The 18,037-nt window shown below is 39.4% G+C and overlaps 1 protein-coding gene across 12 annotated transcripts in view; it reads right to left on the bottom strand.

Annotated features, from left to right (window-relative positions):
- Positions 1 to 154: 154 nt before the first annotated feature.
- Positions 155 to 18,037, bottom strand: part of arhgef1 (Rho guanine nucleotide exchange factor (GEF) 1) — a 46,961-nt gene continuing 29,078 nt past the window's right edge. For 3 of the 12 annotated variants that reach the window (XM_007553743.2, XM_007553741.2, XM_007553742.2), the window contains 25 exons: positions 17,070 to 17,099; positions 15,671 to 15,773; positions 15,432 to 15,501; positions 15,175 to 15,204; positions 14,568 to 14,738; positions 13,705 to 13,837; positions 12,805 to 12,816; positions 11,981 to 12,139; positions 10,341 to 10,531; positions 10,098 to 10,244; positions 9,748 to 9,830; positions 9,518 to 9,643; positions 8,063 to 8,177; positions 7,361 to 7,461; positions 7,139 to 7,213; positions 6,957 to 7,032; positions 6,283 to 6,450; positions 6,109 to 6,196; positions 5,923 to 6,030; positions 5,369 to 5,421; positions 5,123 to 5,269; positions 4,906 to 5,031; positions 4,639 to 4,823; positions 4,110 to 4,214; positions 155 to 3,150 (listed from right to left, as the gene is read on the bottom strand). In XM_007553743.2, coding sequence (XP_007553805.1) covers positions 4,140 to 4,214; positions 4,639 to 4,823; positions 4,906 to 5,031; positions 5,123 to 5,269; positions 5,369 to 5,421; positions 5,923 to 6,030; positions 6,109 to 6,196; positions 6,283 to 6,450; positions 6,957 to 7,032; positions 7,139 to 7,213; positions 7,361 to 7,461; positions 8,063 to 8,177; positions 9,518 to 9,643; positions 9,748 to 9,830; positions 10,098 to 10,244; positions 10,341 to 10,531; positions 11,981 to 12,139; positions 12,805 to 12,816; positions 13,705 to 13,837; positions 14,568 to 14,738; positions 15,175 to 15,204; positions 15,432 to 15,501; positions 15,671 to 15,773; positions 17,070 to 17,099 — 2,572 coding nt within the window. In that variant the 3' untranslated portion in view covers positions 155 to 3,150; positions 4,110 to 4,139. Of the gene's footprint in view, positions 3,151 to 4,109; positions 4,215 to 4,638; positions 4,824 to 4,905; positions 5,032 to 5,122; positions 5,270 to 5,368; positions 5,422 to 5,922; positions 6,031 to 6,108; positions 6,197 to 6,282; positions 6,451 to 6,956; positions 7,033 to 7,138; positions 7,214 to 7,360; positions 7,462 to 8,062; positions 8,178 to 9,517; positions 9,644 to 9,747; positions 9,831 to 10,097; positions 10,245 to 10,340; positions 10,532 to 11,980; positions 12,140 to 12,804; positions 12,817 to 13,704; positions 13,838 to 14,567; positions 14,739 to 15,174; positions 15,205 to 15,431; positions 15,502 to 15,670; positions 15,774 to 17,069; positions 17,100 to 17,181; positions 17,654 to 18,037 lie in introns of those variants that run through there. The other 9 variants (XM_007553753.2, XM_007553747.2, XM_007553745.2 and 6 more) reach the window with 9 other exon arrangements.

The raw sequence follows: 18,037 nt of genomic DNA, 5'->3' as shown, positions 1-18,037 counted from the left end.
TTATTTTTTTGTTTTTTGTTTTTGTGAGGTCCCAGAACTGGTCAACAGACCCGGTTGTTACACAGAAGAAGAAAAAAATTGCAGCACAACAATAGCAACACTTTTTTTTTTCATTTTATTTCCCCACTTTATTTTTAAAAAACAACACATTAAAAAAAAAAAAAAGAAAAAAGAAAAAAAAATACACAAACGTACCACAATTTTCCTTAGGTGTACATCTTTTAAGAGCCTCTTACAGCATAAAAATCAATACCAAATACACAATATAGTTCTCGATAATCCATTTTTTTTTCTTTCTTATATGATCAACAAGCTGGGAGAAGGAGCAGTGTGTTTGTTTAATGAGGGCTCTGGCTGTCTGAGTGGGCTCAAGTCATAAGGATTTAATGGAGTTTGAAACAAAAGGGGAGGAAGTCGGAACCTAAAATATAATTACCATAAATATGAGTTAACATTCTGGGATGTTGATTAGAACATTACAGAATGTACTAATTAACATTCTGGGATGATATCTTACTTCTTATTAATCATTTAATTAGTTGTCTTTTTCTTTCAAGCCCTTTAAGAAGCAAACAAATAATTGGACAGAAGAAGGCACCACTATATAAACACACTTTACACATGGTATATAGAAAATATGAGAAAAAGCATCAAAGAAAGGGAGGAACAGGGAGAAATGTCTGTAATGGTTGCCAGCCAATGAAGCCTGCGGGCATCACGAGTGCTTTCTGAGTTTTGCAATCAGATAACGAGAGTTCCAACTAGTGAAAAAGCTGCATTTCATATCAAACAGCCACACTTTTAAATGTTAACAGAATCTGTCATGGTTAGATTATTTGCATGTTTGCTAAATTCATCGGTGCATTGACTGGTTGCAGACATTCCTCCCCATTTTACAGAAACAGGAAATGCATAGCACGTCATTACAAGAGTTTCTTTAAAAAGCAATGGGAAAAAAAAAAGTAATAACATCCCCAACCTATTTCTAAGTACATTAAATGAAACTCCTGGTAAAACTATGAAGTCGGGCAAAGGGAAACATGCTATGAAGACAGATAAAGTGCCTTCAGACTATCTTTTACTGCATACAGTTTAAAGAGGAAGACATGAGGGGAAAAATGGCAGTATAGTTAAAAAAAAAAACAGACATGATTCTGGTTCTTGTGGCACTCAAGTGACTAAATGGTGTAAATATATTGAGGTTCAGTAGGTTCAGAAGGTAGGATCTGTTTGTGGCAACAATGAGAATGCATATCAGGAAGTGATCATGATTACAGTGCGACATTGGAATGAGACAACAGCTTTCCTTCCTTCAAATCCTGAAAGTGTCATTTGTTACATTGTCTAGTTTTAAGCCTTCTTTCTCTCCAGGTCCCATGCAAACAGTTTGGTAACAGATTCTTAAACAGTGCTTGGCCTCTTGCAGCTAGATTTCTTAGGCACCTGAACGATGGTTAGTTGGTTAACGTCACTGTGGTGTAAGCAGGACATCAGAGACCTGCAAATACTGCTGCAATTTGGTCATAAAGCTTTAATAGTCCTAATAATATTTACCAGTACATTCATTTAGTATATCAACTGTATTTCTTTATTTCTTTATTGAAAAACACTTTTGCCACTCTCAAATGTGCTTTGTTATGTCTTTGGTCCTGTGTGCACAGTCTCAATCATGCCACTACCGAGGAATTATACTACAACAATTATAATTACAATCAACTGCTGAGTAAAATACAAAGGCAGGAAAAGCGTTGATACAAATATCGCTAGTTGGGACTTTATAACGAATAATATACGCATCTAATGTCATATAATACAAACCTTAACCCCAACTGAAGCATGTTTCGGATCAGAAGTTGCAAACTCTCGATGCTGCAGGAACGGCGCGTTTGTGAACAAGTCTGAAGTTTCTGGGCGCTTTTCAGGTACGAGTTCAGATTTCATCAGCGCAAATTCTAAACTCAGGTTCTCTCTGCGGTCCTCTCCGTGACCTTCTATCAAACTATCCAAAGCCAAAAATATCAAAAAAAAAAAAAGAAACAACCTCCAAACATTCTTCACAGGCCTGTGTGTTTTCTCTCTTTCCACCTTTGATGTGCATTACATATCCCAGAATTCCTTCTGCAGCCTTGTCCAACCTTTTGCACGCCGCTCTCGCCTCAACCTGGCCCAGTGTTGTAACAGTATCAGTAAGATGAGGCAACTCACTGACCTAAAAAAAAAAAAAAAATCCTCAGAGGAATAAATAAAAGCAGTACATACAAACACGACTCCATTATCAACAGCATGATTGCCTATAGTGCCGCTATTCATAAATGTTTTACTGAGAAAAACAGAAAGGAAATTCCAAATAAACACGTTCTCAAATTAAAAACCCGGTAACACACATACACACACTTTCTTGCATGCATCCTTCCGATACAGAGGGCTGCTTTTACATAAAGCCCAACTGATGAAAAACACGTACTGAAGCAGAGTTTAAATAAGAAATTTTGTGGTTACAGTGTGTTTTTAACTCGTCTTGATCAGGGGGAAAAAAAGTGCATCTTTGTTGTACTTTGGCATAAACTAGAAACAATACATACCAGCAGTTTTTTTTTTTTTCTAATAATCCTTCTATTGCTACATTACCCTTTGAGGGTTTGTTTTTCCTGTACATTGCTATTCTTGGCATTACTGTCAATTATGTTCCAGCATACATGTCTCGGGTGTGCATATGTGTGTTACAGCAGAAAGAAAAGACTACATTTCATTAGGCAGCACGTCTCTCACACCAAAATATTGCTTCATTACTTTTGGCACCTCTCTGCAAAAACAACCTCCCACTCAAAAGCAGGATATCTCCTCTTTTTTCCTTTTCCTTTGGGTGCATGTTTGTTTGTTTCAAACATGCACCCAAACAGACAAACGCACACGCGCACACACACACTCACACACACACACACACACACACACACACACAGCACAAAGCCATTACACTCCTCTGGCAGACGGAAAACTTCCTGCTTTGGCAGCAAACAGCTCTGATACAAAGATATAATAGTGACAGCTTGGATCCAGGCAAGAAGTTTTTTTGGAAGAGGGGAGGGGGATTGGAAGTTCCAGGGAAGCCTCTGAAAGTAACGTTGTTCTGAACAAGAGCCAGAAGAAAACCTGAACACAAGGACATATGAAAGAAAGTAACAAATATTATGTAGCTGAAGAAACAGATAATAATCAGAGGCTTTAGTTGCGGAGGAGACGGGTTCTCAAAATCTTTACCATCCTAGTTTAATAGCATCTTTTTCCTACTCAAGATACTTTTTTAATTAAAAGAGTTTGACTTCCTGGTGTTTTTCATTGTAATTTCATGTGCAATTTTGTTCTTCTGCAATCCTAAAGCCAAAGTGAATCTGACGCAGTAGCAATGTGTATGTGAAGAGACTTAAACTTAAATTTAATTAATATTTTACTGGAGCAGCATAACTTAACAGAAATGCAATATTCAAGAAGCTCTGAATATATATTTTTTTACCCCAGTTAACATTCTTCTGTTCAAAACAGCCAGCCTCTTTTCTCAGTAGTTTCAAACTTTTTACTCGTTTCTCTGAATGTTGAAATGGGGAAGTGAAGGCAAACACTGGAATAGCATTACAAGCTGCTATTTAGACGTTTTATTTTATATCACTATAAACTGTTATTTTAAAAATCAATGTATCTTTAAAAACTAGTTGTGTTTGACTTGTATTTTATGTTTTGACATTATTACTGTTATCTTGCCCTGATCAAAAACAATAACAGTGTCATTTGTTTATTTTCTGAACTGATGCTAGAAATGAACACAAAGTTTCAGTTTTTCCAGAGAATTTTAAAAACTAAAATTCTCTTTTTGACAACACTTTCACAAAAAAGAGAGACATTTGCAGTTAAGCATTTATCCTTCTGAAGCAAAAGCTTGCAATCTTAGAAAAGTGCCACCGCAGTAAAATACATTCATGTTTGACCGTTTTTTCTTCCCCCCTCAAAAAGCAGACTTTTGATCGCCTTATTCACACAGTAAAACACACATAAAAACACCTGAGGGTAAAACGCGCTAATTGACTGAATTCAGGGATCTAGTTTGGCTTTCTCACCTTGTCGCCAGCAGGTGGCAAAGTGGCATCTTACTGGAAGTTGGCGCCTTCCAGCGAGAACTCAGAAAGGACCTCGCTCAGCTTGTGATGCTCCTCTTCCACAGCCTGAGACACAGAAAATCAATATCATCTCAAGAATTGAGAACAAACTCACTTACAGACACACGCAATTCAGCCTCCTCCTCTTAACATCCACCTTTTGTCTCCCTCGCTGCTTCCCTGACACATCCCATTGCGTGCGCCGGACATAATGGCCATTTTTAGACAAGTCCAATTTTACAAGGCAATTTTCAGCAAAGCAGTAACAGCAGTGGTTAAATGGTTTTCTATTCTCCAGTTTCTCTTTGCTACCATTTGGCCCTATTTTGTCCACTGCTCGCTCCTTACTTAAGTTATCGTCGCTGAAATGGACAGCCACGCTGTTCCTTTCCACTCGGCTTCAATCTTTTCTCCTCTCACATCTTTATCTGCCTCCGTCATACAATCTGCTCTCCTCCTGAGACTCCCATTCATCTCCCTCCTTATTCACCTGTAGTCTCTGTATCATTTGCAGCAGGCTGTCCAGCCTCCTGCATACTTCGTCCCTTCTCTCCTGGGACAAGACCAGAGGGGCACTGATGCTCCCGTCTTCATCTTCTTGTTTTGCTCCATCTTCCTTCGTAGAAGGACTGGCGTTCACCTGCATGTATCCGCTGTCCGTACACTCGCTTTCTTCTGTTATTGAAAATGGCTCGGGTTAGAGATGGCAGCTCACAGTTGAATCATTTGAGCAGTAAAACGTCTTCAAATCCTTAACCTGCTGGCTGAGGGGCCTCCGTTTCATCAGAAGGCTTCTCTGGTTGCTCCTCTTCATGTTCTTCCTCGGGCTGCGAGTCCTCTGACAGACTGATGCTGCCGATCAGCAGTCTTTTCAGTGACATGACTAGCGGAGAAGACAAATTCAGCAGTTTGATGAGCACTGGAAAGCTAATTTTGGAAAACAACAAAGAAGTATGAGCGAGACGACTGATCACCTTCATCCAAAGCGCCGTCAGCCACCTTCTCCTGGTTCCTGCTGGAGTGATCCAGCACATGAACGAAGCCCCTGTCGGTCAACATCTCTATCAGCTTGAGCCCTGGATGAACAGCGTTGTGACCTGTCACACTGTCCCTTTCTTGGTCTGGAGACGGACACAGAGATCAGCTTTAGCCTTAGAGAAATCTAATGAAGGTACATTTTTACTAGTCCTGTACATTGGGACGCTCTAATGTGGCCTTACCACTGCTGCCTCTTAAACTTCCATTCTCAGATGGATTCAACGGGGCAATGAGCCTGTGTGAGAGAAAAGAAAAAGGGGTAAGTCTTTCTTTTTATTCCGCTTTAGCTTTTGAACATTTTGTAACACAATAACCCCAATCTTTAATGCATTTGTCTTAAATCTTTTCCTATAAATTATGTCAAACTAATCTAGACTAAACCTTCCAGAGTTGTCGGCCCTTAACCTCATGCTAAACCATAAAATACTGAAGCTGTGCTATATGTTTATGGGAAATATGTCTACAGTGGGAAAATGTATATCCAGTCTTTAAAAACAAACAAAAAAAACTGAATATGGACAAAAAGAGAGAGAGGGCACAAGCAGAAAGGTTTGACACTTTTCCAATTTCCATCCATAAAAAAATTCATTAAAAATTCTAACAATTGTGAACTACTTTGAATCTTAAATCACATAAAATACAAAAAAATGGACTGAAGTTTGTGGTTCTGTAAAGGGAAAATATGAAAGTGTGTGTGTGTGTTTGTTTGTTTTTTTTTCAAAACAAAAGCACATACGTGGTGGGACTGAGAGGAGTCACCCCAACTCCATGAGGAATAGATAACCGCATGGATGCTCCACTCTTCTTCAGAACGTCAACCGTTGACTTAATTATATCATGCCAACTGCAAAACAAACAAGCTAATGAGTTCCTCATCTTTAGACTGAACACTTTTACTCCGACAGCAAGCTTTAACACTCACGTTTTCATTTCTGCAACAGACTGAGCCACCAGCTCGTAGATCTGAGCACCACTGTCCCATGTGAATATCACATAAAAAGCCTTCCGATCTGACAGAATAAAGAGATAAAAATGGAAATTAAGCAATTTTAAGATGTACTGGGAGGACCTTTACTTACTTGCTACAAAAACTAACCTGTTGCCACTTCACGGAGGAAAACAGAGTCCAGCTTTATAATTGGGCTCAGCATCTGCTTGCCCTCCTGTGCAGTCATGTTACTTTTACTCTGGCATTTTAGCAACATCTTGTCCTCCTGCTTCTGTGCAAGAACCAGCATATCGTCCAGCAGCAGGCAATGCACATCTAAGAAAAAGAAAAGTTTTCAGGTTCACAAAATGTGTTCTCTGCACTTTGTTCTTGGATAGTTTATAATAGCTTTTTTTTTTTCCAATACTCACTGCAGTATTTTACAGATTCGAACTGTTTAAAGCCAGTAGACTGTTTTAATCTATCAAGTGGTTTTACTATTATTACACAGAGGTTTACGCCACTAATTTAAACTAATATAAAAGAGGAAGTCAAACTCCACCAGGTGCAGTTCAGCTGTGTTTCCCATAAATTTAAATGTGCAAATATCAAAAAAGGGAAATGAAAAAATTGCATTGAACATCAGAAAGGCTTAGAATATGACTGTTTCCCTTTGGACACAATTTACTTTAGAAATAAAACACTCCATTTTATATTGGATTAGCATATTATCTTCAAAAGTTTTGTGCCAATACATAGTTGTATATTAAATAATAATTCAGCCAAATGCTTCATTTATGACCTTAAAGATTTCTTTGTATTAAATATGTGAATTTATTTACCGATAGCCTTCTCTTTGGTGACTCTCCAGACCAGCGGACCTTCAAAAAGCATCTTCCTCTGAGTCAAGTCAATGCTCTTAAACGGACAAAAGAAAAGTGTTGAAAACAGCCAAGATAACAAGACCAAAAGAACAATAACTTAAAAACTACTTTTTTTTTTCTTTTTTTTTAAAGTAAACTACCTTATATTCAGCATAAAGCTCAACACTGGCTTTCAGCCCCGATGTGTCCAGTTTTTTCTGGTACTCCTTTAGAGTCTGGGAGCAAAGACAGACAAAGATCAGATTTCTGTTTGACAAGTCAACATGGAAGCAGTAGGAGTCTAACAAACAGAAACCTTCACAAGACTCCAACAGTTGTTCGGTAACAACGGTTTATTGAGTGATGATTTATGGGGTTCTTACCAACATGTTCCCCATTGTTTTGACCTCTTCATTGACATGGTTGAGGATCTTTCTGCAGCACTCTGCGCTTTGCTGGATCGACTCCTTCTCCTCTTTTTCCTCTGCAGAAACAGGCAGAAAACAGAGCCGAGGTCAGCTTTCACAAAACAAAGCAAATGACTTCAGACTTCAGTCATAACAGTGAAATCTGCAAACATTCAACAGCTAAGTTATTGAACTTATTGAGCAACCTAACTGTTTTATTAGTATTGACTAATAAAACAGTTAGGTTGCTCTTTAAATGATTATTTACTCAGTGGAATGAAATAAAACCCTTGTGCTTAAATTAACATAGAAAAGTGAAACTAACTGATTTATTTGAAAAAGTCATTTCCTAAATGAGCATAAATAATTTAAATATCTGCACCCAGTCATAAATAATACAGCACAACTTACTGTCTTCTAACAACACTTGATGTTTTGCAAAGCAAAGCTTATTAATCCCTGTTCTAAACATCTTTAAGTAAATTATCCATGAACTAATTAGAACTTTCTCAAAGCTCTAATCTTTCTAATAGAGCTATGTAATGAAAACGTCTGCCATAAATTTTAAACGACCAAGTTCTGTATTTCAAATCCGAACTACTTTTAGAGAAACTTGAGTAAAAGTTGAGTTTAATACAAGAGGTAGAAATGATAAGTCATGGGCACACAAACACACACCTGTGTTCTTTGCAATGTTTTCCAGCAACAGTGGATACTTTGTTAGCCTCTGCATTTCTGTGGGAATAATGTCTTTGAGCTGCAGTCTGCGGCACTGGGGTTTACTCTCTGCCTCCTGAGGTTCAAGGACACACACACACACAGTCAGAGGAATGCCACTTACAGCTGAAACCAGAAATTTACATATACATAAACAAAAACGCATTTACCCCACTCTTCAACATTAAACCATCCTAAACTTTCCCGTATTTTTGCCCAGTTAGGATTACCAAAATGTCTGTTTGCTAAATGCCACACTATTGGCATCATACAACTAGATTGTGGAACCAAAGGTGCGTGGCCTACACGGTTAAATGTTAACCTGTGCAACATGGGTAAAACAAACATGAAGGATCCCTGCATGGTGTGTCTGCTGTGGTCTAAATGCATTCAGGGTTTTAAATATAAGCAGATTTGCTATGTGATGTCATCAGCGTGTTATCTGCATCAGACTCCGCTGACGATTTTACAAGATTACACGGACACTCTGAAGTCCCCTCCGTCTTGATTTGTCCTTCAAATATAACAGGCTGCTCTGTTGTGTGGGGTCATGGGATTAATCAAAGGAAATCAGCAATAATTTTGAGAAGACAACTGTGACATAAATAAGTCTTGATTTATCCTTTGAGGGTGACCAAGCGTGCAACTTTCATCTGTTCAAACTACTATATGCAAATATAAACACCATGTGAACATCCAGCCTGTGGACAGGCAGAACATTCAGACTGCCTACTGATCTCTTGGACCCTGGGTCAGTGCGTTTTGGTGTAGTGGGTGACCTCCAGATCAAAAGTAAATGACTTTGTAAAACTGCTGGCCAAAGCTGAAAAGAAAAAGGTCATCGCCCGCAGTGAGATGAGTCCCATCAGCAATGGCTGAAGAAATCATGAACTAAAACATCAGTCTAAAATACAAGATTAACTTTTCCAAATGTCCTCACAGATAAAGAAAATTTGTCCTGTGATTTGGTGAGACTAAAGTTGAAGAGTTTGGCCACGCTACCCACTTTTACGCTTAGAAGTAACATAAGAAAGGCTTGAAAAAGTTCAAGAAGCAAATCTCCCACTGTGGAGCATGGCGGTGGTGGCGTCACGCTGTTCCGACACATTTACAAAAAAAGACATCACGAGAAAAGAAGATTACGTGGAAATACTCAAAACTTTCCCGGACATCTGTCAAGCTTGGGGACTAATGGGTTTTTCCAACCATTTTGATAAACTATTTGCAAAGTGGCTTAAGGTCAACAAAGTCAAAATTTTCTAGTGGTCATCACAAATTTATGACCTCTCCCCATAGAAAATCTGGAGACAGTGCTGACAAGGTATGTCTGCTATTTTTATACAATGCATGGAATTTCTTTGTACGCACGTAAATCTACTACATTTTGAGTAATTTAGTTCGGAGTCATTGCGGTACCTGTATAAAAGCGTTAAAGCGAGCGTCTTTCTTCTGTCTTTGCTTGATCTGGTCCAGAGCATAGGTCTGGTAACTGCAGAATCTGGCCGTCAGTTTCTGAAACCATTCTCCTTCGGGCCCACCAAACTGAAACACACACATGCAAACCATGCGTCATGCAGAGTGAAACTGAATAAATTAGAGAAACAGTGAGAGAAATCAATAAATACAGAAAGGCAGGATTCATTTACCCTGTTGAGCAATGTGGGGCTGATGTTTTTAACAACGTAGTTGTCACTGACACGCAGTTTCTTCAGGCTTTCATAGAAGGTATCTAGAAGAGGAGACGAAAACAGACTTGCGGTCACCAGAACACTTCTTTCATTCCCAGCTGTTAAACCAGCAATAAACCATGTCAGCGTTTCTTCCGTCGGTCTAAATAGCTAGTTTACAGACGTAACTATGTTTAATCTCAGAATCCAGGCACTATTAAAGTAAATCTAAAGTAAAAAAAAAAAAAAAAAGTGATTTTCTTTGAGATACAAGATATTTATTGAAGCCAAAATTTGTGAAGCCTGTGTGTGATTACAACAACACTCACAGTGCATGTCAATGATTTCCTCGAGGCTTGGGAAAATGGTCTCAAGGTCCAGGGCAGAGAGGATTTCCTCCCTCTCCAGCGGCTTGGCGAACACCCACTGAAGGACACTCAGCATTCTCACGTGGGCATGCTCTGTGGCAAACAACTCTAAGATGGAAACCAGGAAGTGCAGAATGAGCAACATGAAACAGAGACATGTGAAACTTCTCTCTTTCTTTTTAATCACACTTTGCTGAATTTTACCGTTTATGACTTCCTGCCTCTTGGTCTCCTTCTTGCCGAGGTTCTTTAAGGTGTCAGATGACGCCAGTACCCTCCAGCTGGGCGGGTCCTGCTCCAACTCCTGCAGGCGGGGGTCAATCTCCTCCAACTGTGGGGACGGGCTTGTTGGGGGCTGGCCAGGCACTTCAGAAGGGAAAGCTGGTCCATCCAAACTAACACAGAAAAGACACATTAGCTTACAGCTGCTTAACCAGGTACAATCCAGGCAGTCTTTACAGTGCCCTCTACAGTTTATCCAACTCCTGGTAAAGTTTAGTAGCAAATGTTTTATTATAGTAGCCCAAAATTGTGCTAAAGAAAAAAAAAAAAAAAAAAACTAGGAATAAAACATGAGTAAATTTAGCACCATATTCTCAAAATCTTTACAAGCAACTTTATAAGCCATACTCTCCTAAATGTTTTAAGGTGCAACAATAAACTCTTGAAGGCAGAACCAGGGGCAATATTGCTTTTATTCAGGCAGAAGTCCAGACACCAGAGCTTAAAGCTTCCCGAGCCCGTTGCCATAACAACACTTGGCCTGGACTTGGTTGTAGCATTTGACTCAAAAAACAAATACTGGTTTTGGAATTCCCATTCCCATTCCCATGGGAGATTAAACTGAGGATGGCCATGAGCCAAAGAAACCAATAAAACTCTTTACTAACGTCATTGTGGCCAATCAAAACTTACCAAAACAGGATGGCCAAGACCCACATATCCAAAAAAATGAACCAAGAGAAGTGGTGAGTTGAAGTCAATAAGTTGAGAAAGAGCACAAAATGAATGGAATGTTTATTTTAAGATGATGCCACCGCTGAGGTGAAGTCCGGTTATTGGTTCCGTCTCACTTCACTGGAACCTCTCCAATGTCTGTTAATAAATCCCAGGTTGAAGTGGTTTCCATAAGACTACAGTTTCAGTTTTAAAATATTCAGTTATTTCACTGATGTAGAAAGGGGCAAGTTTAGGCCTGTAGTCATTTTTTAAAGGGTTTTCCTGAATTGCGAAGATCAATGCACATCTGCCTCTCTAGAATAACTTCTTGCTTTTTTGTCATTTGAAGAGTGGCTAAAAGAGACGACACTCTGTCATGACATATTACACCCTGGAGAAACTGGGACTGACAAATTACTAATTAAAAGTTCCTAGCTAAATCTAGAGCAATAAAAAGCTGTATTTATCCAATTAGTTTTTCCTAATCTTCACCAGTAAAATTGTAAAAGGCACTGCAAAAGATGCACAATACATTTCTAGTAACACACAGGTGTTTGTTCCTCTTGGGAAAGAAATTAAACTTCAGTATTCATGAAGAGCAGTATTTATGATACTGCAAAAGAAAAAAAAAATCTTATCAAAGTGAAACAAATGTTTACAAAATAATATCGGTTCAGGAAGATTCTCCCCCTTCAGGTCATCTTTTTTTTTTTTCGCTGCATCTTTAGGTGAAATCAAAAGATATTAATGTTTTTGGGTAAAAAGTCCAAAAACGTTAATATCTTCCTTTTACATCCCTATTCCAAACTGGTAGCTCTAGTGACTGTGTTCGACATCCTGTCTGTCCCTGCTGTGAGCTTCTCCAGCCGTAGAGGCTTCAATGAAACAGGGACTGCCCATCTTACGGATGGAGGTGCTGCGGGGACAGCGGGGCAGGACTTGTTGCAGAAGACGGAGGCTGCAGGTCCACGTCGCTACGGGAGCGAGACTGTTTACGAGAAGAGCCACGACGCCGAGACGAGTGCCGGTCCACGCGGGCGCTCTCGCTGCGTCCTACTTTCCTGCTTTATGGAGGGAAGGTAGGAGAGGACGAGGGGGACAGGAGGACGAGGGTGAAACGAAACAGGGACAGGATAAAGATGTGGGAGGAGAAAAAGAAACAAAGAAAGAGAAACACAGATCCAAAAGACAGTAGAAAAAAATGAAAATTACAGAGAGGTGTAAGGATGGGGTTAAAATTTGAGTTCATTATCAGAATAGAGAGAATAATGGATGACTGAAATTAATTAAAGAGTTACAGATAAAAAAGAAAAAACTAACAAAGACAAATACTGACTGAAAAGTAAATATGCATGACAATGCCATGCATGTCATGCATGCATTAGTATGACAAAAAATACTGAATTTTTTTTTATTTGACGTCATAGCATCTGAATGCCACGCAGCAAGTGTCTTTAGCCATGCATTGCCTCTACATTTAATTTAGTTTTATCTCTCCAGTTTCAAATAAAGCAGATATTTACAATCCAGCTGTTCTCCATAATCTAGCTAATCCGGACGAATCAGTTTTTTTTACATACTTAGCCAGTTTGTGTTGCATCGTAACAGGAACACAAAACTCGGTGTAAAGTGTGTTTGCTTATGAGAATTGCGCTCTCTGTCTGCATCATATGTGAACAGATATTGGGGCCTGAAGCGTGTCTCTGCTGTTTTCTCTGCTGACACCCACCTTGGCTTCCGTCTGCAAAAACACGGAACATCACACTGTTACACACTCCTCTTCGCCTTTCACACAGCTGACTTCAACCACAGTCACAACCAGAACATGCATGTACGCACACCCCAACATGAGTGACACCCTGGAGATGTTACTGAGCCACGGTCCGAGCTGCATGCCAGGTACGACGCTAAAAGCTCCTGGCAACAACATGGAATCACACAAGACGCAAGCAGAGATGCAGGGCTGGTCCTGACTTTTGACACACGGAAACACCTTAGGAAGCACATTGACTAAGCAGCTAAAATACGACTAAAGCTTGACTGAAGGTCGAAACTTCATTTACGGCTGAAAAGCTGCACCTTGGAAAGCAAATAATCGCTGTAATCAATAATCAAACTGTATTCATTACAAACTGATCAGCATTGTGAATATGTGCCTGATTCCAATGGAAGAAAAAAAAAAGAAAAGGTTGTAACATCTCTGAAACTGAGGCCAATAAAAACTGCGATGAAGCTCTGATGTTAAAATGAGAAGAAACACACAGAAACAGAGAGACAGCGGAAAGGGAAAACACATGCCACTGTGAGGAAGATGAATGAAGAAGGATAAAAGGGAGAGGGAAGGCAAGGGGGCTGAGTCCACGTTCACCTCGGTGAGGGTCCGTCTCAAAACTGCAGGCTCTGTTAGCTAGCGAGCGACGGGCGGCATGACAAGAGCTAGCACACAGCAGGGACAGACAGCTGGGGGAGTTTTACCACACTCCCACAGCCAGCGCAATTCAGACGCATTCGGCTTTTTCTCCCCCCGTTTCCCACTCTATCCAATGTAATCCCCATCTCTAGTCCTGAGCCAATACACTGATGTTAATCGGGTAATATTTTCTCTCCTGTCTTCATTCTTCCTTCTCACCTTTCTCTGTCCGACTCCTCTGGGTGAGTGTCGTGGGGGGAGCTGTGCTCAACGACAGAAACCCCGGGTCCGATCTCTGGAAGGGGTCCGTCTGGCGGCGAGGGGAGCTCTAAGGAACCGAGACCTGAGAGACCTGAGAGGGCAGAAAACCTCATTTTACTATCAGCAAAAAAAAATTCAGAGTCAAAGGCAGTCAGATCGGTTCAAGTACAATTGAGCTTAACAAAAGACTCATTCAACGACTGAGAATTTTGCAACAATCATTGTGAAATTTGCCCAACAGAAACTCCAAAAATATTAATCGTTTTATTTGACAGAAATTTTTGATTTAATCAGAGTAATGTAATAAAATCAAAGTTAGGGTTGATAAAATGTGAGCCTCCACCACAATTTCAAATTGTTCAGCTTTTCTGTTTCCCCTTCCTTACAGCTCCAGCTCCAAATATTCCAACACTGAGAAATGTCCATTGTTCCTTGTCACTCATTTCAGACTGCAATACTCATATTTATACATTATACAGCATAAAACATTTCAAATTTCAAGACTCCTTTTCTTGTAATTCTGACGATTTTGGCTTATAGATAATTAAAATAATTACTGGAAGCTCATGGTGTCCCGTCCTAATTAACTAATTAGATGTTCACAATCATAAAGGTTTTCTGAGCCTCTAAATGTTCTCTTGGTCTGGATCACTAGGCTTCACCATGGCAGAGACATGGCTGTAATTTCACTGGGATTAAAACAATGCGCTCATGTTGGGACTGAATTCAACGTGTCAAAATTGTAAAACATGCTGAAGCACTCCAGCAGTTAACTCTAATCAGTTTTCAGAGTCAGTATAAAGTAGAATTTCCTGCGTTACCATCGGCTGGGGTGGGCTCTGTGGTGGTGGGGGTCAAGTTGTTGCCGGCAGGCTCCGCATTTGGCGCTGAGGCTGTGTTTTCAGGTTTTTTGGCGGAAGGAACTGGAGTTTCGGTCAACGAGCCTCTGCCAGAAACCCCTTTAATTTCCCTTCCCTTAGGATCTTTGTCCACTGCAGAGGAAGAAATGGATATCTTTATAAAATCGGAACTGCTAACAATACAGCTGCAGAAAGCCATAACCCAAAAGCACCCCAGTCAGGTAAAAAACCCCAAAACAAAACAAAACAAAACAAAAAAAAAAAAAAAAAAAAACAAAGACAAAAGAAACCCGGAAAAGACTATGAGACAAGCAAAGAATTTGAGTATGTTTGGTGCAATCAAGGCTCCTGTTACGGATGGGATGGTTAGATTGAGGATCGTAAGTCTTCTAAACAAGCTTCTTTAGGACACCACAACTAAATATCCACTGAAACTCAGGGGAAGAACGATGCACCCACAACACTCTTGCTGTTTGATGTAAAACATGCAGACATGCTGATGCATTGATTAGTAGGGGTGAAGTCATTCTACACATAATAAGGGAGGAGGACTCTGAACAAAGAGTACCTTCAGGATCTTTTGGTTTGACTTCGACTGCTACAGGAAAGAAGGGCAGGACAGGTTCTTATATGCAGACCATTTATTCAGATCAATATGCATGTTTTGTAATGTTTCTAAAACACATAGATGTTCAACATGTATACATTTTATATAACTAATAAATGGAATTTTAAATGTTTAAAATAAATCTGTATGTACATGACAAAAAAAAAATCTATACAAAATGTGAAAACAAACAAACAAACAAAAAAACAGTATCTTACTGCTGCCTCCAATCCAGGTGGGAACATGGAACCCCCGAATCTTGGATTTCTGAGGATCATGATTCTTCTGCTAAGAGAACACAGGGGTAGAATAAAAAGAAGGTGAAATAAAAATCTCAAGCGATAATAAAATTAAAAAATGCATCCTGAAAATAGGTTTATAAAAGCAAAGTTGATTTGATTTACTTTCTTTAACTGGAAAGGGCTGTTTCCTTTCTGCACTCATGAGGATACCATACCTTAATCCAAGGGAAACCTCTTTTGGACTTTTTACTATCTCCTGCCCTGTTTTTGACTTCAAGGTGCTTCATGTAGGCAGCCACTGCAGAAAAGACGGCTTGGCTAGAAGAAAAGTTAAAGACAGTGGTTATCTAAAAATGAAGCGACAAAAACGCTTTCTAATTAAATCTTTTTTTTTTTTTTTTTTTTGATTGACACATCAGCAGAAAACAGTAAGGCTACCGGTGCAGCCACACAGTTGCTCACCTATATCTGTTTGAGTTTCTGTAACTGAAAAAGCTGGATTTCATAATTTAGGCAGCTTTAAGGAATAACTGAAGGTTCTTCGACACAGACTGTCGTTTGCATTTTGTTATGCTAACAACGCTAAAATAACGCTGATATTAGATGCTAATGCCAGTTTGAAATGGCAACACTGACTGTTCTCCGTCTACACACAAAAAAACAGCTCAACTATGGTATAGCTAAAAATATTTATTTGCCTCTCACCCTTAACATTAAAATCTTGAAACCAAGTACCACCACATGTTAAATGGATTCCTGCTACAGTCATACTTCATTAAAGGCTGATGGCACTTATTAGAAATTCTCTGGTGTATATTAATGAAGCGTTTGCTCCTGCTAAATGAACGACAGCCAGCATCTTTAACGCCATTTATCAGACGCCAGGTAGCAATGGAAAGATAATGATTACCGAAGAAACTGGCTTTGCATTTCTCCGCAAGTAGTAAAGAATCAAAGGAAATATGTGGAATTTTGTAATTAAAAGTTCAAGAGAAATCAAACCAACGGACAAAAAAAAAAAGCAAAAAGAACTTAAAACAGAGGCGGAGGAAGAAAGAGAAATGAAACAGGGGAGGGACTGTTTTTCAGAGGTGGAGCTTCAAATAGTGGGGAAGAAGAAAAAATATGTCATGTGTAGAAACAGAGGAGGAGCTGAGGAGATATTTGAGAAATCGGGGAGCGTCTGGGGTGGAGCCCCACAGTAGCAGAGCTTCATATAAGGAACCAACACACTGTTTGAAAGCACATCCTCCATCGGATACAATGACAACAGAACAAACTCAAACTACAAAATCCTTCAGAGCATGCTTAAACAATCACTCTTTGTCAAATCCAAATGAAAATATAACAAAACTTAGAATGCATCATAAAACATACAAAAAAAAAATAAAACCAGTAAGGTTTTAGAGAATGAAAACATACGTATTAAGTTAACTCTTCTGCAAAGCTAGCTTTATAAATTAGCATTTGGTGGGCTTGAATGCATAAAAACCTTGTGGTTTGGCCACACCCAAGCTAAGCATGCAGAGATGCAATGTACGAAAACAAGAAACATTAAGGAAAACCTTTCAAACTTAATAAAATTGAGTTTAAAAAAAAAAGGGTATAACTTACCACTTATCCTCATCTGGGACAAAAGTAAGTCTAAAACAAAAGAGAGGAAACAGATACACAATGACTTATCAACAGAAGTGGGAAAAGCAAACCAGAGTTATTCACAGCTTACCTCTTCTTTTTAAGTAGCATTTTCCCGTTCGCTTGCTCGACTAATTATCAGTTCTGTTTTGGGTCGGTGGAACTTAAAGTGACTAAGTTTATCTTGATGCAACGCAAAGCTGACAATCTGGTTGTTGTGCTCAGAGTTAAAGCTTTTGATCATATTCTAAAGTTTGCGCAAAAAAATGAAGACCAAAAAAAAAAAAAGAAGAAACAAAATGAAAAAGATCAAAAACATGAAATGAAAAGCATCCAACAGTTTTACAATGTCTGTCCTTCTACTTGCAAAAAACTATACTTATACAAGCAGAACAAACACTAATTAAAACTTTGGTCTCCCCAATATCTGCTGACGTTTCTTCTCCGGTAAAAAAGAGTCTGCCAAAAGGGAAATCTGAAATGCTCCAACACAGCGGAAACGCTCTATTTAACCATGTTTTTGTCTGATGCAACATGCAGGCAAGACTGCAGACATTCGACCCTTCTGTTTTGAGATGAACATAAAAGAATGGGAGGGGTTTCCCCGGGATTTCCCTGCATTATCCAATCAAATGTCTAGTCCATCTAGTTTGCATCACCACAGAGACCAATGAGCAACAAAATGGGGGTGAGGTCACTGTGCTGTGGTCAAGTGAGAGAGGAGCGTGTGGAGGGTGATCGGGTGCAAGATTGTGGGAGATTGTAGGAGGCAGAGGAATAGAGAGACAACTGTTAGAAGGAATGAATAGAGCGAGAAGCTTGTTGGATCATTTGCGCAGTGGAGACAGACATCCAACAGCGCTGAACCAACCGACAAGTCTGAAGCTGAATTAATGTCTTGAAAAGTTTGGAAACTCCTTCCACTATCCCTGCCTGTTTTCACAGGG

Source organism: Poecilia formosa, unplaced genomic scaffold (genome assembly GCF_000485575.1).
Source record: "Poecilia formosa unplaced genomic scaffold, Poecilia_formosa-5.1.2 Scaffold59, whole genome shotgun sequence".
Taxonomy (NCBI): domain Eukaryota; kingdom Metazoa; phylum Chordata; class Actinopteri; order Cyprinodontiformes; family Poeciliidae; genus Poecilia; species Poecilia formosa.
The sequence above is the reverse complement of the archived record's forward strand: the minus strand, read 5'-3'. Positions and strand labels throughout refer to the sequence as shown.